We start from the raw sequence: 26,623 nt of genomic DNA, 5'->3' as shown, positions 1-26,623 counted from the left end.
TCCGCTGACGTCAGGACCCGGGGCCCCGCCCCCGGATCGCGTCACGTGACGCAAGGCCGAGCCATCGCTCCTCTTCTCCCCCCCCCTCCGCTTCCCGCTGTAAAGTGCTGTCGGCTTTTGGGGTGGAAGTGGGGGGGGGATAGAAGCCCCTGCGTTCAGTGGGTGTGTTCTTTCGGGTTCCCAGCAGACACTTCTGCAAAACTTTTCTCCTCCACCCCCACCCCCATACCCCCGGCCTTTCCCCAGTCCCCGATCGGCGCTGGGCTTGTTCGCTCCATTCCAAACTTAGTTGCTGGGTGGACCCCCCACTACGGGAATTCCGAGTTCACCCCGTGGGAAAGGTCGTTGATCGCCCTTCAGGGGTGTCCTCCGTTTTTCCCACGGTTCTAGACGGCTTTCTTGCCTTTTTATGTTTTTCTTTGTGAGTTCCTTGGGATGGGATGGAACTCAGGGCCTTGGAGCAAGCCAGGCAGACCTTTGCGTTATCCTCTCCACCCCGCCCCCCCACGCCCAGGCAGCTCCCAAGGACTAGATCTGGGGTCGGGACCTCTTATCCCCGCCCCTAGTAGGGCAGGGCTGGACTGTCTGAGAGATTCCGCCCCCCCTGCGAAGCATTCCTGGGGTCCAGCCCTCTGCTCCCTTGTCCACGTGGGGTCCGTGATGACCCACGGAGGCTAGGGCGGGCACGCCAGGAACGCAGGCCTAAGTTTCGGGCGCGGGGAGAGGACTAGCCCAGGGATCTGGATCGGTAGGGGACCTGGGAAGTGACTCCGCACGGTTAAGGAAAGTTAGCTCTAAAATATACTGAAATGATTTATTGTAGCTGAAAGGTTGAGGTAGGGTGCACAGGGTTGGAAGACAGTCGGCAGACACGAATGGCAAGGGTCGGATTTGTGGGTGGGTGTGGTGGTGGTGGAGAGCCTCCGGCCTTGGAAAACTTGGAGGTGAAGTACGGGGTACTCTGATGGGGGACACAGCTGCTCCGGAAAGTGACCAGTCTTAGTGTAGACTTCCGGCGATGCGAACCGCCAGCACTCGTTGACGCGATGGATCCCCCCCCCGCCCCTTCCCGGGGGAGGGGGAGCAATCTGCTCTTGTATGTTTGTCCCGCCTCCGGAGGACCCTTAAAAAAAAAAAAAAGGTATTGGAGCATGCGTCCTCCTACCGATCCCATTCCAAAGGGCGCCGTCGGTTCCTTTTACCCAATTAGAGGCCATCATTAGTCCCACCCTCTGGAGAGAGGATACTCTTTCCACTCTCCATTGGACAACCCGGAGGTGACGCAGAAGATGGGCGTCTGCGGTGACCACTGCGGAAAGAGAGAGAAGGGAAGGCCTTTCTTGTCTCGTCGCGAAGTGGCGCGGGAAGGTAGTGTTCTGACTGGGGGACTGAAGACTTCCAATTTGACGGATTAGCGAGAAAACCAACGAAAGTGGGAAGAAGGCGGAGCCTGGCGGGATTTTGGGAGCGCCGCTTCTATTAGATGCTCCTAGGGAGGCTGGGCAAGGGCAGAAATGTGACCTATCAAATTGGAGTTTATTTTAAGACGGCGGGATTGGTCAAATGACTGGCAGGAAGCGCTCACCTATAAGAAGTGTGTCAGACAAACGAGGGCGGGCCTTTGCGCAGAAGGGCATGAGCAGCATCCAATAGGCGCGCAAGGCGTGCAGAGGCTTCCCCTCCCCCCACGGCAGGGTTAGTGGCTCCCCCTATCGGGTGGGGGCGGCGAGTGACGGGCGTGTCCCTCCCCCAATGAGAGGCGGGGGGAGGCGGGTTCTGCGCCGCCATGTCGCGGAGGCTGCTGCCCCGGGCGGAGAAGCGGCGTCGGCGGTTGGAGCAGAGGCAGCAGCCGGACGAGCAGCTGAGACGGTCGGGAGCGATGGTGAAGATGGCGGCGGCGGGTGGCGGAGGCGGCGGAGGCCGCTACTACGGCGGCGGCAGTGAGGGCGGCCGAGCCCCTAAACGGCTTAAGACTGAAAACGCCGGTGACCAGCACGGAGGCGGTGGTGGCGGTGGAGCTGGGGGAGCGGGCGGCGGCGGCGGGGTAAGGCCAGAGCTGTAGGTGCTGGGGAGGGAGGAAAAAGAAAAATCTCGTACTTTGGTATTTATCTTTTTTTAGGGGGCCTCTGCGCACGCGCCTAGGCCTCGCGCCTTGGACGGGGTTGGGGGAGGGGCAGGCGTTGGGCAAACGGCCGGGTTTGCGCGAGGACAGGCGCCTGCGCATGCGCGCAATCCTGAGCTGGGGGTGGAGGGGGCGGAGGAAACGGTTCGCGCTGCTGGAATCTCATTGCGCAGGCGCAGCGGGCTGACTTGGGGGCCGGGCCTCCCCCACCCCCCTTTATCATTTTCTTTGGCGTTGACCGCGTGCGCAGGCGCGGTGCTCTGGTCTGGCCTCGTGGGCCCATGGTTGGGGAAGGTCACCGCGTGAGCCGGAACGAGTGGAGAGGGTGGCCTTGCAAATTTGGGATTTCTGTTGAGTTGCAATTTAATCTCCATAGTGTCACGTCTCGAGTTCATAAAAGATACTAATTTCGCTGAGATTTCCACCCTCCTCCTTCCCCCCCCCTCCCCCCCACAAATCCATACATCCCTGTTTTCGTGGGCTTTGGAACGGCGAAAACGATTTTGCTGTTTGGGAATTGAGACAAGGGTTGAGGCCATCAGGCCATGGCTTAGGATTTCCCGGGATGAGAGTTTCCTGATTGCGGATTCACTTATTAGAAGAACTTGGCCCTGTCGTTAAATGACAGCTTAAGTGAATCCTATCTGAGGTTTCGGGGGAGGTGTTAGGATTTCTGACTTACAGAACAGGACACAGAGGTTAGGTAAATTTTAAGTCATGTCGCTAAAGGGGGCGAGAGGGCTAGGGTTAGAATTAGCATTTTGGAAGCTGAATGGCAGAGCTGGTAATTAGCATTCTTCCGTGGTTTGTGTGGCTCATTCCTGAAATAGAATCCAGTGGGTTCCTTCCCACTCCCACTGCTTCTTAAACAGGAGGCCCCCAGAGTCCAGGAGAGATGGAGGAAAAAGTTATTTTCTTCCTGAGTCCCTGAGGTTTCTGTCTGTGGGTGGAAAGATACTACCCCTGAGAAGGAGCTGTCTTGTCTCTAAGTGGTATGTTTTGGAGTTTGTGTTTCTGAAAGATCTGCATATGTTTAAAAACTAGTAATAGTAATGATGGGAGATCACCTGTCTGCCATAGTTTCTGAGGTACATGCTGTTTTGACCTGATTAGCCTTGGGGGTCATCAGAGGGGACCTTGCCTAAAGATGGAGGGTGTTGGCTTGCTCAAGCAGAGAAAAGGCAAGGAAGTTGGGGCGTATACATAATGCATGTGTGGGCCCTTCTTTCGCATGTTCCCGCTTTGTATGTCACTCTTGCCCATGTTACCTTGATGGAATATAAGAGACACCTACACTTTGATGCTTCATTTTGCCTTTGCAGAAAGAAGCCTTTTGGGTGGAATTGCTTGATTGGCTGGCCCTCTCTGCCCTCTGCATCCTCCTGGGTCACCCTGTGGTGACCTGACTGCCCTCCTCCAATATTTGAGGCTACTGGCTGGCATCTTACAAAGCAGGATATGAGATCTTGTTGCTTTCCTTTCTCAGGAGAACTACGATGACCCCCACAAAACCCCTGCCTCCCCAGTTGTCCACATCAGGGGCCTGATTGACGGTGTGGTTGAAGCTGACCTTGTGGAGGCCTTGCAGGAATTTGGACCCATCAGGTACTGGCTTAGAGGGATTGGGTCCCCAAAAGTCAACTTGGGCATTCTTATGTGGCACTGGATTGTGGTTGGAAGTTGGGCTATTTGGGTCTTCAGGCCTTCCTTTGGCTCCTATACATGATCATTGAACTTTGGTTCTGTATTCCTTTGTCTCATAGTTAGCTTTCATTCTTATAGCAAATACTTGTTAAGTATATGGCATGTACTAAATATGGGGAATACAAAAGTGAGCAAAACTGCCTCTCCCAGGAAGACCAGATTAGAGCTGTGATAGGTGAGCCTAAGGGTCTGGAGGAGACATCTGGGAGGACATGAGAGGAATTCGGAGTCTGGGGAGGAGGCTTTGCACCAGAAACAAGGGGCATTCCCTTATATCTGAGAGGGGATTGAGCCTATGTTCTCTCTGTCAGCTATGTGGTGGTGATGCCTAAGAAGAGACAAGCACTGGTGGAATTTGAAGACGTGTTGGGGGCTTGCAATGCAGTGAACTACGCAGCTGACAACCAGATCTACATTGCTGGTCATCCAGCTTTTGTCAATTACTCTACAAGCCAGAAGATTTCCCGCCCTGGGGACTCAGATGATTCCCGGAGCGTTAACAGCGTTCTTTTATTTACCATCTTGAATCCCATCTATTCCATAACCACGGTGCGTGCTACTGGGCACTCCTAGAGGCTCCTCTGAGCTTTCTTCCCTTATCCTTCCTCAAGCCAGGCTGACCTTCTGAGGCCCCCTCATCTTGCCTGCCTTTCCTTCTACAGGATGTTCTTTACACTATCTGTAATCCTTGTGGCCCAGTCCAGCGAATTGTTATCTTCCGGAAGAATGGAGTCCAGGCTATGGTGGAATATCCTTTACTGAGGAATATGTTCTTGGGGCAAGGCTCCCAGAGCAGTGGACATTTCTTGGAGCAAGCAAGAAATGGTGCAGAAATGGGCATAGGGCAGCAGGTGTGCATTGTGTATAGTTGTGAAGATGGCATAAGGAGAGGTTCTGGGAAAAGAGTGTGAAAGGGGGTCTGGGCAGTTCTCCAAGGAGGTGCCATCCTGTTGCCATGCACGGGTGGAGCTGGCTGGTTTCCAGGTCTTACCCAGAATGGCATCTGAGACAACTGGACTTGAAGAAGGTAGCTTGTCTTGGGGTGGTGGCTAAGAAGGTTGTTGGTACAACTCAGCTGGTAGCTGGGGTGGGAATGCAGATCACCAGCCTGTGCCCCCAAAGCCACATATGCCACAGTCTGGGATGTTCTCATAATCCTTTTGGGGGCACCTTGAATCCCTCCCCAAAGAACTATGGTGGGATGGATAGTCCTTAACATGGTTTACATTCGACTCTGTGCAGAGTGCTCAGCGGGCTAAGGCCTCCCTCAATGGGGCTGACATCTATTCTGGCTGTTGCACTCTCAAGATTGAATATGCAAAGGTAAGTCTGGGGGACTGACTGCCCTTCTGCCTTAGTTGGCCTCACCGTGAGACGTTGATGAATGGCTGATCTCAAGCTGTGCCTTGTCCTTGCAGCCAACACGCTTGAACGTGTTCAAGAACGATCAGGATACTTGGGACTACACAAACCCCAACCTCAGTGGACAAGGTAATCCTGTTGGCCACTTTGTTTTAAACACAAGCGCCTCGCCTTCACCTGACTAGTGCACCTCATAACTGTGGGTTATGTAATGCCATTGGACTCCTGTGGACCCGGGAGGATCTTGGGTCAGTTCCTAGAAAAAGTGGGTGAATGAGGGACCTCTGTGCATCCTGCAGCTTGGGGACCTGCGAAGTTGCTGAGTGTCCAGAGTGAGGCTGAGGCCTGGGTAGGGTGGGAAGAGGTCTCGCTGAAGACAAGGCGCGGCCTGGGTTTAGAAATCAGTAGCAGCTCCCAACTGGGTTTTGCTGTGGCTCTTCTGGCTTTTTAGTGGTTAATTGGAAATTAGAGTCTCATTGTTTTGTCTGGGCTGGCTTTTTCAAACTATGATCCTCAGATCTCAGCCTCCTGAGTAGCTAGGACTGCAGGTATTAACCATTGGGACCTTTAAATGGCCTCTGGTCAGGGCCAGGCCACTGGCTCTTCATCCCCATTGGGCCAGAAATAGACCTCACTTTCTGCTGGTGGAGGGAGGTGATGAGGGCTACTGGGATCTTACAGCAGGCTGGCCTGGTAGAGGCAGGTGCTGGGACTGGGCCACGTGGCCATGTCTCACCTAATCTGTAGAGGATACTCAGCGTCTCTGCAGGAGCCCAATGGACAGCCCTTCCCTAGTGTGTGTCAGGAATGGTGGGCGAGGGGGAGGTTGGTTTTAAAAAAGCAGCGGCAACTCCTCTGAAAATCAGCAAGACTGCCCATCCCTCGGTCTGATACGTCGACTAGGCCAGGGGCTGGGGGAGGAGGCTGGTCGTTGACATCGCAGAGGCTCTGGGAGGCCAGAGGCCCTCAGGCCTGGGCAGACCTGGCTTGCTCGCCTTTGAAGCTGGGAAGCAGTGGGCAGGGTGGGCTAGACTCTGTCCCAGGACCCTCAAAGTGGAGCCCTGTGGGCCTGGCTCGCTCCCTGCAGAGGCCAGAGGCAAATTGATCAAGTGAATGTACCAGAGCGGGCAATGGCATTACATGACTGCTAACAGAAACACGGCAAGCAACCATTTCTTCTCCAAGGAACATAAGTAGAAGATGTGCAGAGCGGCAGGGGCTAGTGGCAGGGGCTGGCTGTGCATTGGTTTTCATGCCTCTCAGCTTTGGCTGCCCCAAGGCTGGGGCCCCCAAACAAGGGCTGGTGAGGTAACCTGGAGTGAGGGCAGTGCTTCGCCGCCCTCAGGAACCAGACTTCAGCGGCTCTGCCTCTGCACACGCTCACCAACACACAGGGTAGAAAACCACTAGCGCTTCCTGGACAGCAGGACACGCAGCTGCACCACGACCCCAGAAACAGCCGCAGCCTTGAGCTCACTACATCAAGAACACCACACCGCGCTCCAGCGAACAGCTCCAAGCACAGAGACAGAGGCAGACAGAGACAAAGAAAGAGACGCAACATGGCAGCAGACACTGCTTTTTACTAAACATTAAAGTCAAAATCCAAGCAGACTCGAGCCCGAGAATGTACACAGAAGTAGGAAACACAGAACAGCTCTCCCAGCCAGCCAGCCAGCGGTGCTGTTTTCGGAGAACGATTCATAGACTGCAGTAGATTCCATGGGCCTCCAAGACAATAGGATCCTCTCCATTCCTCGCCACGTGGGTTTGTTTTTTAAGTCCTTTGGTTTGGGGAGGGCCTTTTGCTATTTTTATTTTTTCTGCAGTCACCGGCTGCCAACACAATCTGCACCAACTGGAGATCAGAAACAAAAACCTTAAACCACAACAGCAACAACAAAAACTAAAAACAGATCTAAAAAAAAACCAGACAGCCAAAACAGCTCAGAGGCACACAGTTACCTGCTGGCGGGCAACCCGGCGCGCTCCCAAGGCCAAAAGTGCGCGCCTGGTGGGGCCACTGGCACACTTCATACCAGGAGACACGCACACGGAGCCTACACAGCCAGAAGCACCACCGCACTGCAGCACACACGTGAGGAGGTGACAACACGGAGGGACACAACCCACTGCATACACCTTTATTTGCACTTTCTGACATCTTCCCATCTTCCGAGGACAGAACATCTGTGAGCCAATCAATTTTGATTTAATCACAGCATTGACTTTTAAAGCAATTCTTAAAAAAAAAATGTAGCGGATGTATACTGTAACTTGTATTTATGACTGTAAAACCATGTGTGCAGGGTCGCAGTGTATGTTTGATGGGACGCCATCTTTCAGAACTGTGCTAACTCACTGTTGAAGCGTCCAATGGTAAGAGAAAATAAGATTTGCTTTTTTGTGACAAATGGACATTGTACTCTGTACTTCTGCTGTAAGTAGCCCTTTTCCATCTTTGTAATGACAGATTGGTGAAAAACCAACCCAAGCAAGGGCTGAGGTTGTGAGCCCTGGGTTTTCGAGTCAGCCAGACCTGGGTTTAAGTCCTGGCCCAGCTGCTGACTTTGCTTTCTGACGTTGGGTCAAAGTGTCTTTTAACTGCTCAGTTAAAAGGTAACTTCTCAAGTTTTCCTCTCTGTACAATGGGCTGAACGCACAGTACTTGCTACCTACCTCATAGGGTTGTTGTGAGGAATTTGGAAGCCGCTGTCTGTAATGTGTGTCCCCACGTCTGCCTCCTGAGCTGGCGGGGGGCTGGGGTGGGGGCGCCGCGCCATTGTTGGGTTTGAGAACTCTGGTGCCTCATGTGATCACTGTCCTCACTGACCGCTGTAGCCTGCTCATCCTCCTCCTGTCTCAGGCTGGATGGGACTGGGGGCGGGGAGGGGGAACCGTCTGGGCCCTGAGTAGGGGGTAGATAGTGCTCGCTTTGGAGGCATCCCTTGACTCTGTATCTGCCTGTCGTGGCTTAAGTCTCTGCTCTGAACCTCCTCTCCCTACACCGGGAACTGACGTGGCAGGTCCGCTCAGTGGCAGATTGCCAGTCTCAGAGGCCGGCTGCTGCTGGGCGCCCTCTGCCCACATGAAAGCTGGCTTTCGCAGGCATGGGCTCAGGAGAGGAGCCTGGGCTTCACGCCCACCCCAGCAGGTGTGAGGGGGCCTCATCCCCACAGCCCTCACCTGCTTGTAAGAAAGAGTTTGCAACCGCTCCGGGAGTGAGTGACCGCCATGGCCTCCGCAGTCAGGAGGGAGGGGCTCTTCCTCACGATCACCCCTAACTCTTCTCTGTGTCCACAGGTGACCCTGGCAGTAACCCCAACAAACGCCAGAGGCAGCCCCCTCTCCTGGGAGATCACCCCGCAGAATATGGTGAGGGCAGGGGGTTCCCCTCCGTGGACTCCCGTGGCGCCTGTGCCCCTGCCCGCCGCCCACCGCGCAAATTCTCACCCGCCCTCCCTCTCTTTCCTTCCCACCCCCCAGGAGGGCCCCACGGTGGGTACCACAGCCATTACCATGATGAGGGCTACGGGCCCCCCCCACCTCACTACGAAGGGAGAAGGATGGGCCCACCTGTGGGGGGTCACCGTCGGGGCCCAAGTCGCTACGGCCCCCAGTATGGGCACCCCCCACCCCCTCCCCCACCACCCGAGTATGGCCCTCACGCCGACAGCCCTGTGCTCATGGTCTATGGCTTGGACCAATCTAAGATGAACTGTGATCGAGTCTTCAATGTCTTCTGCTTATATGGCAATGTGGAGAAGGTGAGCTGCCGCTGGGTTGGGGCTGTCCACACAGGGAAGCAGGCAGGGGGGGAGGCAGGAGAGCCGGCTACAGACAAACAGGTAGGGGTGGGTCCCCAGTGAGCGGTTGATCATTTTGTGAACTATAGTTTCAAATATGAAGACTTAGCATTACATGAGTTAAAAGTCCTCATAGGGCATAGAAACAGTTTTGGTTGGTTGGTTTGTTTTTGTCGGTCTTGGGGCCTGAACTCAGCCTGGGTGCCGTCTCAGCTCTTCAGCTCAAGGCTAGTGCTCTACTACTTGAGCCACAACACCATTTCAGGCTTTTTTGCTTATGTGGTGCTGAGGAATTGAACCCAGAGCCTCATGTGTGCAAGGCAAGCGCTCTACCATTGAGCCACCTTCCCAGCCCAGAAACAGTCTTCTTAGAGAGACTGTTGTGTAAGGAAGCTCCAGGCAGTCATGGGCATTTTTTCTCCTTTCCTTTTGGAGGTGCTGGGGTCTTAACTTAGGGACTTGTACTTGTAGGCATGTGGGATCTACCTTTTGAACCATTGAGCCATACTTCCATACGTACGTGTATGTATGTATGGACGTATGTACATACGTATGTATATATTGGTTGTGGGGCTTGAACTCTGGGCCTGGGCATTGTCCCTAGCTTCAGCTCAGGATGAGCTCTCTTCCTCTTTGAGCCATTGTGCCACTTACAGTTTTCTGTTGGTTAGTTGGAGATAAGAGTCTCATGGACTTTCTTGCCCAGGCTGGCTTTGAGCCGTGGTCTTCAGATCTCATCCTCCTGAGTAGATAGGATTACAGGAGTGAGCCACCAATGCCTGGTCAGATAGAGCTTCTTATTCTTCTGTCTCAGATCATGATCCACTTTTTATAAAGCTGGGATTATCAGTGTAGATATCACCTTGCTCTCCCCCCTCCCAAGCTGATTTGTTGAAATGGAATCCCCTTCTCAGCTTTGAACGAATCTCAGTCCTGATCTCTGGCTCCAGGTTAGCAGAGGCATGAGTATAGGCGTGAGTAGTGGGGGAGGGGGGTGCTCAGTGTAGGCCTTCTGTGTTCCTTATGGGACATTTGGTTCCCACTGGCTGGGTGGGGTTCTGCTTCCATCTCTCTCTGGTCTTGCAGTACTTGTGGAGTAAAGCAAAGCTCTGTTAAAGGCACTTTACATACACATAGAAACTTGGGTCATTTTCTTAACACAGTGCTCAGAGGTGCACTCAGGTCTGGTGGACGTTTGTATAACAGGTGCAGAGCTATTGCCTTCAGGGCTAAGTGAGAGTGAGGGCCTGGCCATCACATTGGGGTACAGTAAGATTGTGCAAAAGCCTGGGCCCGCAGGTCTTTGGGGTGGTTCTGATTCTGTGTTGATGGGAGAAGGTGCAGCCCAGAGCCAGAGCAGGAACAGCCTGGCAGCTGGGCAGTGGTACTGAGGGCAGCTGCATTCCCCAGGTAAAATTCATGAAAAGCAAGCCGGGGGCTGCCATGGTGGAGATGGCTGATGGCTACGCTGTGGACCGGGCTATAACTCACCTCAACAACAACTTCATGTTCGGGCAGAAGATGAACGTCTGGTGGGTGCTGTGCTGTGGGCAAGGGAGGGTTGGAGGCAGCTCTGGAGAGGGGCGGGGTGTGGGTATGGCCAGAGATACCCAGGCTGGAATAGTGGGATGGTTCTCTTGTCCTCCGAGCCTGATCAAGGCGCCCCCTTGCTTTCCACAGTGTCTCCAAGCAGCCAGCCATTATGCCCGGCCAGTCCTATGGGCTAGAAGATGGGTCATCCAGTTACAAAGACTTTAGTGAGTCAAGAAACAATCGCTTCTCCACCCCAGAGCAGGCAGCCAAGAACCGAATCCAGCACCCTAGCAACGTGCTACACTTCTTCAACGCCCCCCTGGAGGTGACTGAGGAGAACTTCTTTGAGGTAGGTACCCCAGTGGGCCTCAATGTGTTCAGCAACTAAGGTACATTTGGACCCCCTTACCAGTTGGGTATTGGGGGACAGAGACCAGGGATACCAGGGTCTTTACACTGGAGTCAGGGTGAGAGCCACAGTGAAGTTGAACACCAGTACAGGGTTGGGTCCTTGGCTACAGAAGCTTAGGAACCAGTGCATTCTGGGAAGTAGGCAGTTGGGAGGGATGGGCAGGGGTGTGCTTTCCGGGCTCCCCCCTCTGATTTGCCCTGAAGTTGAGCACACACTTCCTATCACATATATGTGGGGTTGCTAAGGATGGAAGGTTGGTGTGGATCATATGATCCCTGTTCTTTTTTTTAGGGGGGGGGTCTGGTTGTGGGGCCTGAACTCTGGGTCTGGGCACTGTCCCTCAGCTCTTCAGCTCAAGGCTAGCGCTCTACCACTTGAGCCACAGCGCCACTTCGGCTTTTTTCTTTTTTGCTTATGTGGTGCTGAGGAATCTAACCCAGAGTCTCATGCATGCAAGGCAAGCGCTCTACCACTGAGCCACCTTCCCAGCCCGATCCCTGTTCTTAACCTGATGCCATGTGGAAACTGTCTAGCATGTGATTAAAGCCAGCATTCGACCATGCAGGCCAGGCCTGCCTGATCTCTCCTTGTGCAGTGGTGCTTGTTTCTGAATTCCTTCATCTATTTCGGCTGCAGATATGCGATGAGCTGGGAGTGAAGCGGCCAACTTCTGTGAAAGTATTCTCAGGCAAAAGTGAGTCACTGCCCTGTTCTCCTGTCCTTAGTGACCAGAGGCAGCTGCCTGGTCTCTGCTGTTCAGCCTCACACCTTGTGTGTCCTTCCTATCTACTCAGGTGAGCGCAGCTCTTCTGGGCTGCTGGAGTGGGAATCCAAGAGTGATGCCCTGGAGACTCTGGGCTTCCTGAACCATTACCAGATGAAAAACCCGAGTGAGTATCTGTGTGTCCTGCAGTCACTCCCCTGGTGGCCTGCCTGGTTGGCTGGCTTCAGTCCAAGGCCATCTTTGCCCTCAGGATAGGACCCGCGAGATTTCCTTTCTGTCGCAGGAGCAGGCAGGCAAGCTGGTCGCCAGGAGAGCTGTCTGATGATGTTTCTCCTGGGAGGCCAGCCTGGCTGCCTGCTCTCGGCTTGGGACTTGTTTAGGTGTCCCCTTCTGGGAGCTGCCACACTGTCAGCCTTGGCCCCAGGAGTGTCTAGGAGCAGGCTCCTCCATGGGAGGGAAGAGGTGTAGGGCTGTCCTGGCAAGAGCAGGTGCAGAATGGGGGGCCAGGCTGGAGCCTCCAGAAGGGCTGACCACACCTCTGCCCTCTTGTCCACAGATGGCCCATACCCGTACACCCTGAAGTTGTGCTTCTCCACCGCTCAGCACGCCTCCTAATTAGATGCCCACGAAGAACCACCTGAGCAAGAAAGCCTTTCTTTTCCCTTTATGCCCTTGGGTTTTTGTTTTGGTTTTGTTTCGTTTTTGCAAAAGTTCCTGTATTCCTTTTTTAAATGCTAGGTTAGTAGAAGCTTAACCATAATGGAATTGCTGGAAGTCTGGAGGGGGAGGGAGAGGGGAACTGATGTCTCCCAAGATTAACCTTCACTTTTTAAAAAATTATTGTCCATGTGATTTTTTTTTTCTGTTCATTTGTGCTGCCCATGTACTCTTGGCACATTTCAATAAAATTGTTTGGAAAATAAATGGAGGATTTACTGGAATTTCTGGTTGTAACTGCTTTCTGCCAATCCCTGCAGTATGCAGGCAGGCCAGCACACAGGCGCAGCCCTGCAAGCAGGGACCATAGCACATGGGAGCCATGCTAGCAATGTAGGAGGCCTTTTAGGAAAATCCCACAGGACTGGAGGTGTTCTTAGAGGGCTCTGCCCAGGCAAGCTGACTCGTCTAGAGTCACTTCAAGTGGTAATTAAGAGCTGGGCCAGGTATATAGAAGCAAAACCTGTAGCCCAGGATGTTCAGGCATTATCCAAAAAAAGTCCAGGGAATTTTCAAGAGACACCATAAAATGGGTCCTAAAAACCTACATTTCTGGGGCTGGGAAGGTGGCTCAGTGGTAGAGCACTTGTCTCACATGCATGAGGCCCTGGGTTCGATTCCTCAGCACCATAAGCAGAAAAAGTTGGAAGTAGTGCTGTGGCTCAAGTGGTAGAGCACTAGCCTGGAGCTGAAGAGCTGAGGGACAGTGCTCAAGCCCTGAGTTCAGGCACCATGACTGGCAAAAAAAAAAGAAAACCCTACATTTAAGATTCCAGGAAGAATTTCCTGTACCATGTTTTTCCTTCTCCCATTCACTAACTGCTGCCCTATTGCTGCTTCCTCCCCACCCCATCATTAGCTGAGTGTCATGATTTACTTAACCCAAGACTAAAGGCCATTTCCTGCTCTCCTGCAGCAAACATTGCAATGCACACACTCCTTAATGCAAATATTTAAGCCACTTTGACATCCCATCTTCCAGATGAAGTTTCCTTCTGGACTCTTATTTAGTCCTTCCACATCTGGATACATGAGACATCTTCATGCTAGAAGGGTCCCACTAAACATTACTTGGCTCCCCAATTTTTCCCTGGCTGCTGGCTTATTCCTACATGGGTTTTCAGTTTTCTGTGGCATGGATAATTTCTTAAGAGTGGCTGGTTCTGTCTTCAAAAGAGCCATTCATTCATTAAAGCAAGCTCTGTTCACCCTTGGTGAAGCTTTCACCCAGTGACTTTACCTGTAGACCTAGCTACTCAGATGGCTGAGATCTGAAGATTGCTCAAACAAAGCCAGCCCAGGCAGGAAAATCCATGAGACTTACTTCCAATAAAACCACCAGAATGGGAGCTGGGAAGGTGGCTCAGTGGTAGAGCACTTGACTTGCATGCCTGAGGCCCTGGGTTTGATTCTTTAGCACCACATAAGCAAAAAGAAAAAAGCTGGAAAAATTATATTAAGTAAGCCAGGCCCAAAGAAACATAGGTCCCATGGTTTCCCTTACTTGCAATATCTAGTATATGTATGAGTCAAGCGGAAAAGGTCAGATAATGTGATGTTAGGAAAATGAACCCTTAGATAGGTATTTTAATGTTTTTTTCTTTCATGCATTTGTTTCTAACGCATTTATAAGATTATCTCTTTGTTGCTTTGTATGTTCTTCCCCCACAGTATAACCCCTGCTTTCACTATATTTGATGTCAGTATAACTTGTAGAGGAGATGGAGAAAAACAAGTCGTTTAAGGATACAGGTGGACCTGTTGCAACAATGAGAAGTACAAGTTGTCATGTGGAAAACGAGCTTTACAACGTTGGTGGGGGGGGGGGAGGCGGGGAGGATTGGGGGGGGGGGGGGGGGAGGCTGGGAAGGGATGTGAAGGGTAAACAAAGGAGGAGGCTGCAATGCTTGATAAGAAATATACGCATTATCCTGCCCATGTAATTGTAACCCCTCTGTACAGTGTGTTCACAAAAAAATAAAATATATTAAAAAAATATTTTTAAAAAAAGCCGGAAGTGTCGCTGTAGCTCAAGTGGTAGAGTGCTAGCCTTGAGCTGAAGGGCTGAGGGACAGTGCCCAGGCCCAGAGTTCAGGCCCCATGACCGGACCAAAAAAAAAAAAAAACACCAGAAAACAGAAAATGGTGCTGTAGCTGAAGTGATAGAGTGCTGAGGAGCCCAGGGATAGCACCCAGACCCAGAGTTCAAGGCCCATGACAGAAAAAAAAAAAAAGGTTTCTTTTGCTCTTGGGTAATACTTTCTTCCAAAAGCATTCACTTCTTGAACTTAGTATTCAAAAAAGCAGAGAGTGGTTCCATGGCAGAGTTCCTTGCCGACTGTGCTGGTGGCCCTGGACCATAATTTTTATTTATTTATTTATTTTTGGGTCGTGGGGCCTGGACTTGGCCTGGGCGCTGTCCCTCAGCACCATCATCTCAAGGCTAGCGCTCTACCACTTGAACCACAGCCCCACTTCAGGCTTTTTCTACTTATGTGGTGCTGAGGAATCAAACCCAGGGCTTCATGCATGCAAGGCAAGTGCTCTACCACGGAGCCACCTTCCCAGCCTCTTGGGCTGTACTCTTAAGCGTCACACACACACAAAACCAGAACACCTCAGCGGGAACACCTGCCTTCAGCCTCCTGCAACCAGCAGCCTTGAACAAGCCACTGGCATGCTGTGGCGAGTTGGCACAGTCCTGAGGCTGGCGACCAGCACCTCCTCGCAGCACAGCTCGTCCCTGCTCTTCTTAGTTGAACTTGCGCGAGGATAAACTCCAGTAGCAGCAACTGCGCTGTGGCCTTCACGTCCTTGCTCAGTCCAGCTGTGAGCACTTTGCCCACTGTCACCAAACAGCGCAGTGCTGACCTTTATGCGGAATTGGCCCCCTGGCGGTGAGACACGGGCCCAGGCCAGGTGCCCAGTGGGCCAAAGGGTTCCTTCCTGAGCTGCCTTCCAAGCACGCCAGAGGACTCCCAACGCCACTTCCGGTTGCCCTTAGTTAAGATGGCGGGCGCAGGGGCGTCACTGAGGGTTGGGCTGCGGCTTCTATGCCCTTGCCCAACATGGCGGATCTCGTCCCGCCCCTCGGCTTCCGCCCCTCAGGTTAGTTTGGTGACAGTCCTGCTGACCGCAGCGATGGCGGTTTCTCGCGCAGTCCGCGACCTGTGGCTGAGGCGTAAGTCACCCCCTGTCCTCTGGGGGGTCCACCGAGGAGAGGCCTATGCGGAGGCAGCAAAAGGGTCCGTGCGCTGCCTAACGCAGGGGTCTCCAGAGGCTCCCAACTCGAGAGAACTCCCCAACTCCCGAAGACTGTGTCTTTGCAATCTGGGGTCCCTGACAGCTCGTCGCCCCCGGGCCTGGCTCAGCCCACCGTCCACGGTCTCAAGGATTCTCAGACTCAGCCACTGCCAAGTGCACCCCAGTCCTCAAACCCCAGTCCCCCTCGACCCTGGGCTCTGAGGACTTTGTGTTCTCCAGGCCAGGCTCCCCATTCTGGCGTCTCCAGGGCTCTTCTTCCCCTCTGTCCCCAGGACTGGCAGCGCCCACGCAGCGGGGCTTCCACCTCAGCCCTCGCCCCCTGAGCTCCTCCGCACACCAGGCCTCCAAGGCAGCCCCCTCGGAAGCCTCGGACCACAGCTATGAGTCCCTGCAGGTGACCTCGGCTGGGACACACGTCCTCCACGTGCAGCTGAACAGGCCTGACAAGAGGAATGCCATGAACAAGGCCTTCTGGAGGTGCGGGCTGCACATCCTGGAGGCCTTCCTGCAGGCGGAGGCGGGGCTGGGGCACCAGGCCTGGCTGGCCTTGGAGGACAGACAGATGGACTTGAGGGTGGGGCAGTCCCACTGCTGTGCTTACTGGCTCTTGCCTCCTTGCTCCTCCACAGGGAGATGGTGGAATGCTTCAACAAGATAGCCAGGGACTCCAACTGCAGGGCTGTGGTGGTCTCGGGTGCAGGAAAAATGTTCACTTCAGGTACCTTCTCCTCCCCAGGCGCTCCTGGTCCTGGTGGTATGGCAGTGCTTCTAATTGAGGATTTTAGGCAGCTCTAACTTATGATTTGAACCTCTTGCTCTTTTGTCACAAGACCTCATTTCAAGCATCCAATCAGGGGCTGTGGTGTGGCTCCGACAGAGCACTGGCCTTGCATGCTAGAGGACCTGGGTCATCCCCAGCATCCCCTCCCCAGACAGCCAATCGAGAAATGAGTGCAGAACACACTATCTGAGCCCTTGAACCAGACAGTCGAACCAGACTGTTGGCCTCTCAGAGTCCAGAGCAGGGTCAGCCAAGTGTGTCACCATAGCGGGGCCTTGCCCACGTAGTCAGCAGGCACATGCTAGTCTCTGGGTGTCTGTGGCCCTTTGCTCTGCTCTCCAGAGGGTGTCATCGGCCATCAAAGTCCCTCAGTGTTCTGACTTCAGATACTGTAGGTTTTCTTCTCACATATCCATTTGCAGCCAGCAAAGTGGCTGGCATCTATAATCCCAGCCACTCCAGAGGCACAGATGGAGAGGATTGTTGATTGAGGCCAACCTTATCAAAAAGTTAGGAGACATCTCCCACCCCCACCCCATGTCAACTGATAGCAGGGCATGGTGGCTCACACCTGTCATCCAGCTACTCAGAAGGTATAAAAAGGATTGAGGCAACAATCATTAAACAAGCAGAAGGGAGGCCCTAGCGAGGCCAGGGCCTCTCAGTGGCAGACAACAGACACAAGAAGCAATCCCAAGCCAGGAGTCACTGGCTCATGCCTATAATCCTAGCTACTCTGAAGGCTGAGATCTGAAGATCATGGTTTGAAGCCAGCTTGGGCAGGAAAGTCTGTGAGACTCTTGTCTGCAATAAGTTACCAAAAAAGACAGAAGTGGAGCTGTGGCTCAAAGTGGTAGAATGTTAGCCTTAAGTGAAAAAGCTCAGGGACAGTGGCTAGGCCCTGAGTTCAAGCTCCCACAATGGGGAAAAAAAGCAATCCCTATAAAAATGCCTCCATTTCTATGTGGCCTCCATTTTTAGCACCCAACAATTATAGCCCTTAAGATCTGTATTCTGTAACATGAGCCCAAGGACCAAAGAGAAGACAGGCAGCTTCTCCCAGTGACTGACCCTATGAAGAGATGAAATTACAGATAAAAGAAAAACATGAAATTTGGCACTGTAGCACACAACTGTAATCCTAATTATTCAGGAGGAAGAGGCAGGCAAATCCTCCTTTTCCCTCCCTGACCCTGGCCTTCATCTCCATCATACTCACTCTATTCTAGCCCTGCAGGCCATCTTGAAGACCCATACCCAGGTCAGGGGCATTCCAACTCAACCACTGGGCCTTTGCACTGGCTGTTCCATCATCTGTTCACCACAGTCTAGATATATTCATGTCTCTTCCCTTTGTCTCCTTCAGGTCTTTCACTGAGGTCAGTAGACAAGGCAACAGCCTCCCTGCTGACTTCCAACACAGATATATGTCATACTTTTCATATAGTTGAGATGGAGTCTCAAGGAGATGTATTGTAGGCTAGCCTCCAACTCCTGATCCTCCCGCCTCCACCAAGTGCTGGGATTACAGGCCTGTGTCACATTGCTCCAGTCTAATTTTACGTGTGTGTGTGTGTGTGTGTGTGTGTGTGTGTGTGTGTGTGTGTGTGGCTGGTCCTGGGCTTAAACTCAAGATCTAATCTGGTTTATCTTTCTTGCTTATGGCACCATGGAGCCTGGACCTCTTTGGCCATCAGATAGCCATAGTTGCAGGCTGGAACTCAGGGTCTTGCCCATCCTGGGCAGATTCTCCACCACTGAGCCACACTCTAGCTGGGACAGTCATGAACAGCAGTCCAGGCCTCGAATCTGAGCATTCAGGAGCCAGAGGTGGAGGGTCAGGAGTTCCAGGCCAGCCAGGGCTACCTAGCGAACTCTGTTTCCAAAACAAAACAAAGACTGCATACCAGTGACTCAAAGGCTGAGATCTGAGAATCATGCTTCAGAGCCAGCCTGACACTAAAGTCAGTGAGACTCTTATCTCCAATGAACTACCAGAAAACCAGAAGTAAAGCTATGGCTCAAAGTGATAGTGCTAGCCTTGAGCAAAAGAGCTTAGGGACAGTGCCCAGGCCCTGAGTAAAAGCCCTATAAAACAAAGCATGAAAGAAAACCAGGAAAGCTGGGCACCAGCAGCTCACTCCTGTAATCCTAGCTACTTGGGAGGCTGACAGCTGAGGATCATGGTTCAAAGATAGCCTGGGCAGGAAAGTCTAAGAGAGACTCTTCTCTCCAATAAACTACTCAGAAAAAGGTGGAAGTGGCCCTGTGGCTCAAGTGGTAAAGCACTAGCCTTGAGCAAAAAACAGCCAGGGACAATGCCTAGGCCCAGAGTTCAAGCCCCAGGACTGGCAAAAAAAAAAAGAAAAATAGAAGAAAAGTCAGAAGAAGGAAGATGGAGGTACAAGTTCACGCCATCTCAAACCCCAATCTCAGGAGACAACTTGCTGTGGCTAGTGACCATGGGACCATTTTGGATCTGAGTCCTGGCTAGGTTCTAGAGTGCTGGAAGACTATGTGAGTGCCTCCTCCCCCCTTTCCTGGCCAGGAATTGACCTCATGGACATGGCTTCAGAACTGCTGCAGCCTGAGGGAGACGACGTGGCCCGCATCAGCTGGTACCTCCGTGACCTCATCACCCAGTACCAGAAGACCTTCACCGTCATTGAGAAGGTGACTCTGGGCACAGCAGGGCAGCAGCTCCTCTGCCCACTGCCCTCAGCCCTGACCCCAGCCCTGCCTTCCCTTCCAGTGCCCCAAACCTGTGATCGCTGCCATCCATGGCGGGTGCATTGGTGGAGGTGAGTGTGCCTCCCCCACTCCCCTAGGCAGGGGTAGGGCTGAGGCCTCCCCTCCCTCAGCCAGGGCTTCCACTCTCAGCTCTCTGCTGCTGGGGCCCTGCATGCGGCCATGACTGGGGAGCAGGGCCAGGCTCCTTCCCTCTGCATTGTCCCTGGCCTCTTCCTTCCAGGTGTGGACCTCATCACTGCCTGTGACATCCGCTACTGTGCCCAGGATGCTTTCTTCCAGGTCAAGGTGAGTCTCCCTGAGCTCCTCCCACAGTGCTGACTAGAGAGTGGCACACCTGTCAGATCAGGGACCACGTGTGTGGAGGGAGCAAGCCCTGAGGGCTTCATGGCAGAGGAGTCAGAGTGGCCCTTCCAAAGTGAGGCTCAGGAGACAGGCAGGGTAGCACACAGCTGTCATCCTGGCACTTGGGAGGTGGAGGCAGAAAGACTGGAGTTCTAGGTTAATCTGGGTCACATGGCAGGACCTTGCCTCTCCAAACCAAGAGCTGAGGGTTTGGTTTAGTGGTAGAGCACTTGGCTGGCACGTGCAGGTCCCTGAAGTCTGTCCTCAGCACCATGGAGGGGGTGTGTGTGTGAGACTGCCATGGAGAAAATCTGGCAAGCGTTCAGGGAAGTGAGGAGTGACAGGGGGCAGGGGGCACAGGCCACACTGGAGGCCCAGAGAGACAGGAGGAAGCCAAAGTGCAGGGTGGGACCAGAAAGGAGCGAAGGAGAGAGAGAAGAGGGGAGGGAGGGAGGGAGGGGGAAAGCAATGTCTCCCGAAAAGTGGGGTCAACCTGAAGAGCTCACTGTAAAGAACCAGGGGGTCTCCTGGGAAAAGGAGGCTCCAGACACTGGCTGGGGTCAGCATTTTAGAGGAGTTGGAGGTATTTAGGGGGTGCAGAAATGGCGTGGTGGGGGAGACGGATGGCTCTTCAGTTCTGGACTTGAGCTTGTGTTGGGAGCAAATAATGACAGTCCCACTGCTCACCAGGAGGTGGACATAGGCCTGGCCGCTGATGTGGGGACACTGCAGCGGCTACCCAAAGTCATTGGGAATCAGAGGTGAGAGGGGGGCAGCGGGGAGGACAGTGGGGTCTCCCCCCCTCCCCCACCCCAGGTTACAGGATAGCTTGGTGTGCACTCCCTTTCCACAGCCTGGTCAACGAGCTGGCCTTCACCGCCCGCAAGATGATGGCAGACGAGGCGCTGAGCAGTGGCCTGGTCAGGTAATGGGGGCTGAGGACGGAAGAAGGCAAGGACCAAGGATGGGGCTGGGGGCGGGGGCTGAGGACAAGGAGGGCAGGGGCCGAGCATGGGGGGGTGCAGCCATGCCATGGGGGGGGGGCGAGTCCCTCTCTTCCCATCCGAGATCAAGGGCATCTCCCTGCGAGTGTGGCAGGGGAGGGAGGGGAAAGTCCACGCCTGGTGGGATGGGGGTCCACACGGAGAGCCTCACCTGCCCTTCTGATTGCTCTCGAAGCCGCGTGTTCTCGGACAAGGAGGCCATGCTGGACGCAGCCTTCACGCTGGCGGCGGAGGTGTCGAGCAAGAGCCCAGTGGCCGTTCAGAGCACCAAGGTCAACCTGCTCTACTCGCGGGATCACCCGGTGGACATGGCGCTGGACTACGTGGTGAGCTTCGGCTTCAGCCAATCACTGTGCTCCTAGCCCCACGAGGCCTCCACCAATCACCTCACTTCCCACTCCTGGTGCTGCTCCACCAATCAAGGCACTCACTGTTCCCTACCCCGCCCCCGCCCAGCCCTCCTCCAATCACGGCGTCCCTGCCTGGCCAATTGGGGCTCAGGGACGGGCTGGTGCAAGCCTCACCCTCGGATTGGTGTTCACTAAGTGTCGCCTTCCCCCTCCGCAGGCCTCCTGGAACATGAGCATGCTGCAGACCCAGGACATCGTGAAGTCGGTGCAGGCGGCCATGGAGAAGAAGGACCTGAAGAGCATCACCTTCTCCAAACTCTGAGCGCCAGGCCCGTCTCCAGATCCAGTGCCTGCCTCCTCCTCTATAATGGGAGGATTCAGGACAGGCCTCTAGTGCCTTCTGAGCACTCTCAAGCCTTATCTTTATGACCCTCATTTCTACCCAGGCCCTTATCTTCACTAAGAACAATAAAGTTCTGGAGAGAACCTGGCTTCATTACTGGAGTGGGGTGGGGGGGGGGGGGGGTGGGGGGGGGGGGGTGGGGGAGTTGGAGGCCCAGGGGTCTCCCAGGAAGGCAGCTGTGAAATTGGGGATAGAGGTTCTTTTGCTCTTCTGAGACAAGGTCTCATTATATATAACATAAGGTAGCCTGGAACTCGAGATCCCCTTGCCTTAGCCTCCTGAGTGCTGAGATTACAGAGATGAACCACCATACACAGCCAATGATGAGATCTGACCAATTGAAGACTGTTTAGGAAGAGCAGGAAGTCTTAAGAGGTGGAGTCCTTGGCTGGCGTCCTTCTGGGTGTGGAAGGCCATCCTTGCTCCCCCTATTCTTGGACTGACAGTGCCCAACCCACCTGGCACCTGTCCTATTTATAGTCAGTGCAGTGCTGGAGTCTGCTGGGCACACCCAGTAGAAAGTAGCAGAGGCAGCCAGGCGCCAGTGGCTCACGCCTGTCATCCTAGCTATTCAGGAGGCTGAGATCTGAGGTTCGATGTTCAAAGCCAGTCCAGGCAGGAAAGTCTCCGTGAGACTTTTTTTTTTTTGCCGGTCATGAGGCCTGAACTCTGGGCCTGGGCACTGTCCCTCAGCTCTTCAGCTCAAGGCTAGCACTATACCACTGGAGCCACAATGCCACTTCCAGCTTTTTTCTTTTTGCTTATGTGGTGCTGAGGAGTCGAACCCAGGGCCTCATGCATGCAAGGCATGCACTCTACCACTGAGCTACCTTCCCAGCCCCTCCGTGAGACTCTTATCTCCAATGAACCACCAGAAAACTGGAAGTGGTGTTGTGGCTCAAGTGGTAGAGTGTTAGCCTGGAGCTGAAGTGCTGAGGGACAGCGCCCAGGCCCAGAGTTCAAGCCCCACGATTGGAAAAAGAAAAAAAAAACCTTTTCACTCCAGCCACCCATGTGCTCTAAACCCCTGTCCCTAGGTCATAATGTGAGAGCTGGAGGTGAATGTGGGTTCTTTGCTGTGTCTCCAGCTCTTATCTCCCTCCATTACCCACCTGTGCAGTCACTCCTGCAGCCCCGCCCTGCCCACCTGCTGTCCCCTCCCTCTGCCAACAGACCTCGGGCAGGGCTTTATGGTCTCTGATAAGGCTCTGGCAAGGCCAAAGTCCATCATTGGCCCTCTTTGCATGAGGCCCCAGTGTGGCAGTAAGGGCTAGGAAGTGAGGTGCACCCTCCGGATTCTAACCTAGGGACCTGGTGACCCCTTCCCTGCCAGCCACTCCCTTCACTGTGCTATAAGGGTCAGCAGCCACAGTTCACTGCTTCCCATTCCTGCAACAACACTCCTCCTAGGACCAGCCACCAGCCTAGCCTCTTGAGATGGCCTTTGTCCCGGCACCGGGCTACCAGCCCACCTACAACCCGGTAAGCCCCCCTCCCCACCAATTCACCCCACATCCATCCTTGGTGTGTGGGAGAAGTATCCCAAGACTTCCTCAGGCCTGATTCATCCTGAACTGAGGCTAAGGTTTGATTTCCACCCACAGTGGCATTCAGGCCATTTTGGGTCCCCATCTCATCCTCATGCTTCCTCCCCCTTGTTTAGGGGGACACTGGGGTGGGGTGGGAGGGGCTTCTCAAAGAGGGAGAGGGGTTGTAGCAGGCAAGCTGCCTCTGAGCTCCCTTGATATCCCTCTCTACAGACGCTGCCCTACAACCAGCCCATCCCAGGTGGGCTCAGCGCTGGCATGTCCGTGTATATCCAGGGAGTAGCAAAAGAGAACATGAAACGGTGAGACTCTCCCAGAGGGCTGGGGCCAGCCAGGGTACCACAGGCCATTTGCATGATGCCACCTTTTTCCTTCCTGGTTACCAGGGCTGGTGGGATGGATGTGTAGAATGCACTGGAACTTGGTCATCTTCATGCTACCATTAGGCTTTGTGTGATGGTGGCCTGCAAGGCCTAAGAGTCCAGGAAGGAAAAAATGGAAGAAGGGTTAATGGGGAAGGGGCGGGGAGGGGGGGATTCCAGGCAGCTTGGTAGTCAGATCAGCTGTGTGCAGGTGTATGCTTTGGGACTGCAGGGGCATGGAAGGCTCACCCAAGAGATTACAGGTATAGTGATGCATGCCTGTAATTCCAGCACTCAGGAGGCTGAGGCTGGAGGATTGAGAGATTCAAACCAGCCTGGACTACATAGTGAGACACTATCACAAGAGAAAAGAGACAGAGCTAGAAAGACAGAGGATGTTGGACATAAAATGAGATTTTTTTCCTGCTATGGTGGTTTTGTGCTGGTACTGGGATTTGAACTCAAAGGCCTTATGCACTTGCATTGGTTCAGTGCTGGTGCTCTACCACTTGAGCCACAGATTCACTTCCAGCTTTCTAAAAGAAATTTATTTGTGCTGATCCCTGAGCCTTGAACTCAGGACCTGGGTGCTGTCTCTGAGGTTTTCTGCTCAAAGATAGTGCTCTACCACTTGAGCTACATCTCCACTTCCAGCTTTTCAGTAGTTAATTGGATATAAGAATCTCAGGGACTCTCCTACTCGGCTAGCTTTGAACTCCTGTCCTCAGATCTCAGCCTCCTGAGTAGCTAGGATTACAGTCATGAACCACCCACAATAGCAGATATCCAGCTTTTTTTTTTTTTTTTTTTTGCTGGTTAATTGGAGATAAGCGTCTAATGGACATTCTTTAGATCTCAGCTGGGATTACAGGCATGAGTCACCAGCACCTAACTTGGAAGTGAGAGCTTTGAAAACATGAATCTAGATTGATGCAAGTGCTGTGTCCAAATCCCCAGCTCTGTCACCCAGATTCAGAGGACTACTGTTCTCCTCTGTGCTTCTGTTCTCCAACTGTAAATGAGACAATTGTTAGGATTCAATGTGCAAAAGAATACAAAACAGTACTGGGCCGGCACCCCCCCTCCACACAGGGCACGAAGGTCCAGGTCAGGAAACTATGGGCCAGGCTGAGGCAGGGGGAGGTGACCCCCCAGGAACCAGCCCTTTATGTCCACCAGATTCCAGGTGAACTTCATGGTGGGGCAGGACCCGGGGGCTGATATTGCCTTCCACTTCAACCCCCGCTTCGATGGCTGGGACAAGGTGGTGTTCAACACGAAGCAGGGTGGCCAGTGGGGCAACGAGGAGAAGAAGAGGAGCATGCCCTTTAGCAAGGGCACCCACTTCGAGCTGGTGTTCATGGTGCTGGATGAACACTACAAGGTCTGTCCCTTGGGACTCCCCTCTGTCTTCCTCTGTGCCCTCTGTCTTTCTTTCCAGCCTTTCCTCGTTCCCTCGCTCCCTCCCTCCCTTCCTTTCTTTTCTTTATTTTTTGTCAGCCGTGGGTTTGAACTCGGGATCTAGGCAATGTCCCTGAGGTCTTTTTGTTCCAGGCTAGCACTCTACCACGTTGAGCCACAACTCCACTTCCAGTTTTCTGGTCGTTCATTGGACATAAGAGTCTCTCTCATACGGGGCTGGGAAGGTGGCTCAATGGTAGAGTGTTTGCCTTGCATGCATGAGACCCTGGGTTCAATTCCTCAACACCACATAAGCAGAAAAACCAAAAAAACAGAAGTGGCGCTGTGGCTCAAGTGGTAGAGCGCTAGCCTTGAGATGAAGAGCTGAAGGACAGTGCGCAGGCTCAGAATTCAGGCCCCATGACCCAAAACAAACAAACGAAAAAGAGAGTCTCATAGACTTTCTTGCCCGCCCCCCCCCCCCCAAGCAGGCTTTGAACCATGATCCTTAGATCTCAGCTTTCTGGGTAGCTAGGATGACAGGTGTGAGCCACCAGTACCTGGCTTTTCTTTTCTTTTTGTGTGTGTGCTTGTGAATTGGTACTGGAACTTGAACTGAGGGCCTAGGCACTGTCTCTTGACTTTTGCAAGCAAGGCCAATGCTCTACCAACTTGTATCACACTCCACTTCTGGCTTTTTGCTGGTTCATTGGAAATAAGAATCTCAAGGACTTTCCTGCCTGGGGTTAGCTTCCAACCTGGATCCTCCATCTGTCTCCTGAGGCATCTAATTCATGTGATGCATATAATCATGTCATCCTGAGGGTACTGAGAAAATGTGGAATTTTGCTGTGTGCTATCAGAACTCTGGACACACAAGGGAAGCATGAAGAACTAGGGTCTCCCACATACTGAGATTTGGGGGCCCTCAAGGTTCCTCCTCTTCATCTCTCCCACACACACTTCTCTCATGTTATCTAAAAGCAGATCTTAGCTGGGCGCTGGTGGCTCATGCCTGTAATCCTAGCTACTCAGGAGGCTGAAATCTGTGGATCATGGTTCAAAGCCAGCCGGGCAGGAAAGTCCATGAGACTCTTATCTCCAATAAACCACCAGAAAACTGGAAGTGGTGCGGTGGCTTGATAGAGCGCTAGCCTTGAACTGAAGAGCTCTGGGACAGTGCTCAGGCCCTGAGTTCAAGTCCCAGGACCAAAAAAAAAAAAGCAAATCTCACACAAACATCATTGCATCCATAAATATCTCCATTAATTAATTAATTGTTGTTTATTTTTCTGCACCACTCCTGGGGCTTGAACTCAGGACCTGTGTAGTCCCTTAACTTTTTGGCTCAAGGCTAATGCTCTTACGACTTGAGCCATTGTCCACTTTCAGCTTTTTGCTGGTTAATTGGAGATAAGAGTTTCACAGACTTTTCTGCCCAGGGCTGGCTTTGAATTGTGATCCTCAGATCTCAGCCTCCTGAATAGCTAGGATGACAGGCATGCACCACCACTGCCCAGCTTGCTTTGTTTTCTTTGTTTTAATGAGACAAGGTCTGGCTATATAGCCCAGGCTGACCTTGAACTTTCCATTCTCCTGCTCCACCTCCCCATTACCAAGATGGTAGTTTCAAGGTCACCATGCCTGACTTCAGAGTCACATATGCCCAAGTCTTATCACTATCACTGGAGGCCTGGTGGCACAGTTGTGCTGGGGATACAAGGCTGAGCTTTACACTCTCATATGCCTGGCAGTTTCTCATCCTCCCCAGACTCTTCCCTCAGATCACAAATGCAGGGAAGGGAAGGCTCAAAGCTGGGCACTGTGGATCATCCTAGCTACTCAGGAGGCTGAGATCTGAGGATTACAGTTCAGAACCAGTCTGGGTGAGAAAATGTGTGAGACTCTTGTTTTGTTTTGTTTTGTTTTTTTTGGGTCCAATCGTGGGGCCTGAACTCTGGGCCTGGGCACTGTCCCTCAGCTCTTCAGCTCAAGGCTAGTGCTCTACCACTTGAGCTACATCTCCACTTCCAGCTTT

The 26,623-nt window shown here is 53.1% G+C and overlaps 3 protein-coding genes across 6 annotated transcripts in view; all 3 read left to right on the top strand.

Annotated features, from left to right (window-relative positions):
- The window catches only part of Hnrnpl (heterogeneous nuclear ribonucleoprotein L), a 12,995-nt gene extending 391 nt beyond the window's left edge, over positions 1 to 12,604 (top strand). The window contains exons 1-13 of one of the 3 annotated variants that reach the window (XM_013026322.1): positions 1,771 to 2,044; positions 3,609 to 3,727; positions 4,138 to 4,375; positions 4,489 to 4,574; positions 5,053 to 5,149; positions 5,245 to 5,317; positions 8,492 to 8,563; positions 8,675 to 8,955; positions 10,405 to 10,526; positions 10,675 to 10,876; positions 11,576 to 11,633; positions 11,734 to 11,829; positions 12,220 to 12,604. In XM_013026322.1, coding sequence (XP_012881776.1) covers positions 1,787 to 2,044; positions 3,609 to 3,727; positions 4,138 to 4,375; positions 4,489 to 4,574; positions 5,053 to 5,149; positions 5,245 to 5,317; positions 8,492 to 8,563; positions 8,675 to 8,955; positions 10,405 to 10,526; positions 10,675 to 10,876; positions 11,576 to 11,633; positions 11,734 to 11,829; positions 12,220 to 12,278 — 1,761 coding nt within the window. In that variant the 5' untranslated portion in view covers positions 1,771 to 1,786 and the 3' untranslated portion in view covers positions 12,279 to 12,604. Of the gene's footprint in view, positions 1 to 1,769; positions 2,045 to 3,608; positions 3,728 to 4,137; positions 4,376 to 4,488; positions 4,575 to 5,052; positions 5,150 to 5,244; positions 5,318 to 8,491; positions 8,956 to 10,404; positions 10,527 to 10,674; positions 10,877 to 11,575; positions 11,634 to 11,733; positions 11,830 to 12,219 lie in introns of those variants that run through there. The other 2 variants (XM_013026323.1, XM_013026321.1) reach the window with 2 other exon arrangements.
- A 2,871-nt stretch (positions 12,605 to 15,475) lies between these two features.
- LOC105993180 (delta(3,5)-Delta(2,4)-dienoyl-CoA isomerase, mitochondrial-like) lies at positions 15,476 to 21,358 on the top strand. 2 transcript variants are annotated; one of them, XM_013026360.1, is made up of 10 exons: positions 15,476 to 15,561; positions 15,917 to 16,121; positions 16,274 to 16,362; positions 18,974 to 19,098; positions 19,178 to 19,226; positions 19,397 to 19,461; positions 20,209 to 20,279; positions 20,372 to 20,443; positions 20,698 to 20,794; positions 21,090 to 21,358. In XM_013026360.1, exons 1-10 carry the CDS (start codon positions 15,522 to 15,524, stop codon positions 21,192 to 21,194), a joined length of 918 nt encoding a protein of 305 aa, XP_012881814.1. In that variant the 5' UTR covers positions 15,476 to 15,521; the 3' UTR covers positions 21,195 to 21,358. The 2 variants fall into 2 exon arrangements, with proteins under 2 accessions (XP_012881814.1, XP_012881813.1); XM_013026359.1 differs by having other exon boundaries at positions 20,698 to 20,848.
- Positions 21,359 to 22,712: 1,354 nt separating this feature from the next.
- Positions 22,713 to 26,623, top strand: part of Lgals4 (lectin, galactoside-binding, soluble, 4) — an 8,372-nt gene continuing 4,461 nt past the window's right edge. Inside the window, exons 1-3 of the mRNA XM_013026201.1 lie at positions 22,713 to 22,757; positions 23,036 to 23,124; positions 24,364 to 24,568. Coding sequence (XP_012881655.1) covers positions 22,713 to 22,757; positions 23,036 to 23,124; positions 24,364 to 24,568 — 339 coding nt within the window. The remainder of the gene's footprint in view (positions 22,758 to 23,035; positions 23,125 to 24,363; positions 24,569 to 26,623) is intronic.

This window comes from Dipodomys ordii, unplaced genomic scaffold, assembly GCF_000151885.1.
Source record: "Dipodomys ordii isolate 6190 unplaced genomic scaffold, Dord_2.0 Scaffold92, whole genome shotgun sequence".
In the NCBI taxonomy this organism is placed as follows: Eukaryota; Metazoa; Chordata; class Mammalia; order Rodentia; family Heteromyidae; genus Dipodomys; species Dipodomys ordii.
The sequence above is the reverse complement of the archived record's forward strand: the minus strand, read 5'-3'. Positions and strand labels throughout refer to the sequence as shown.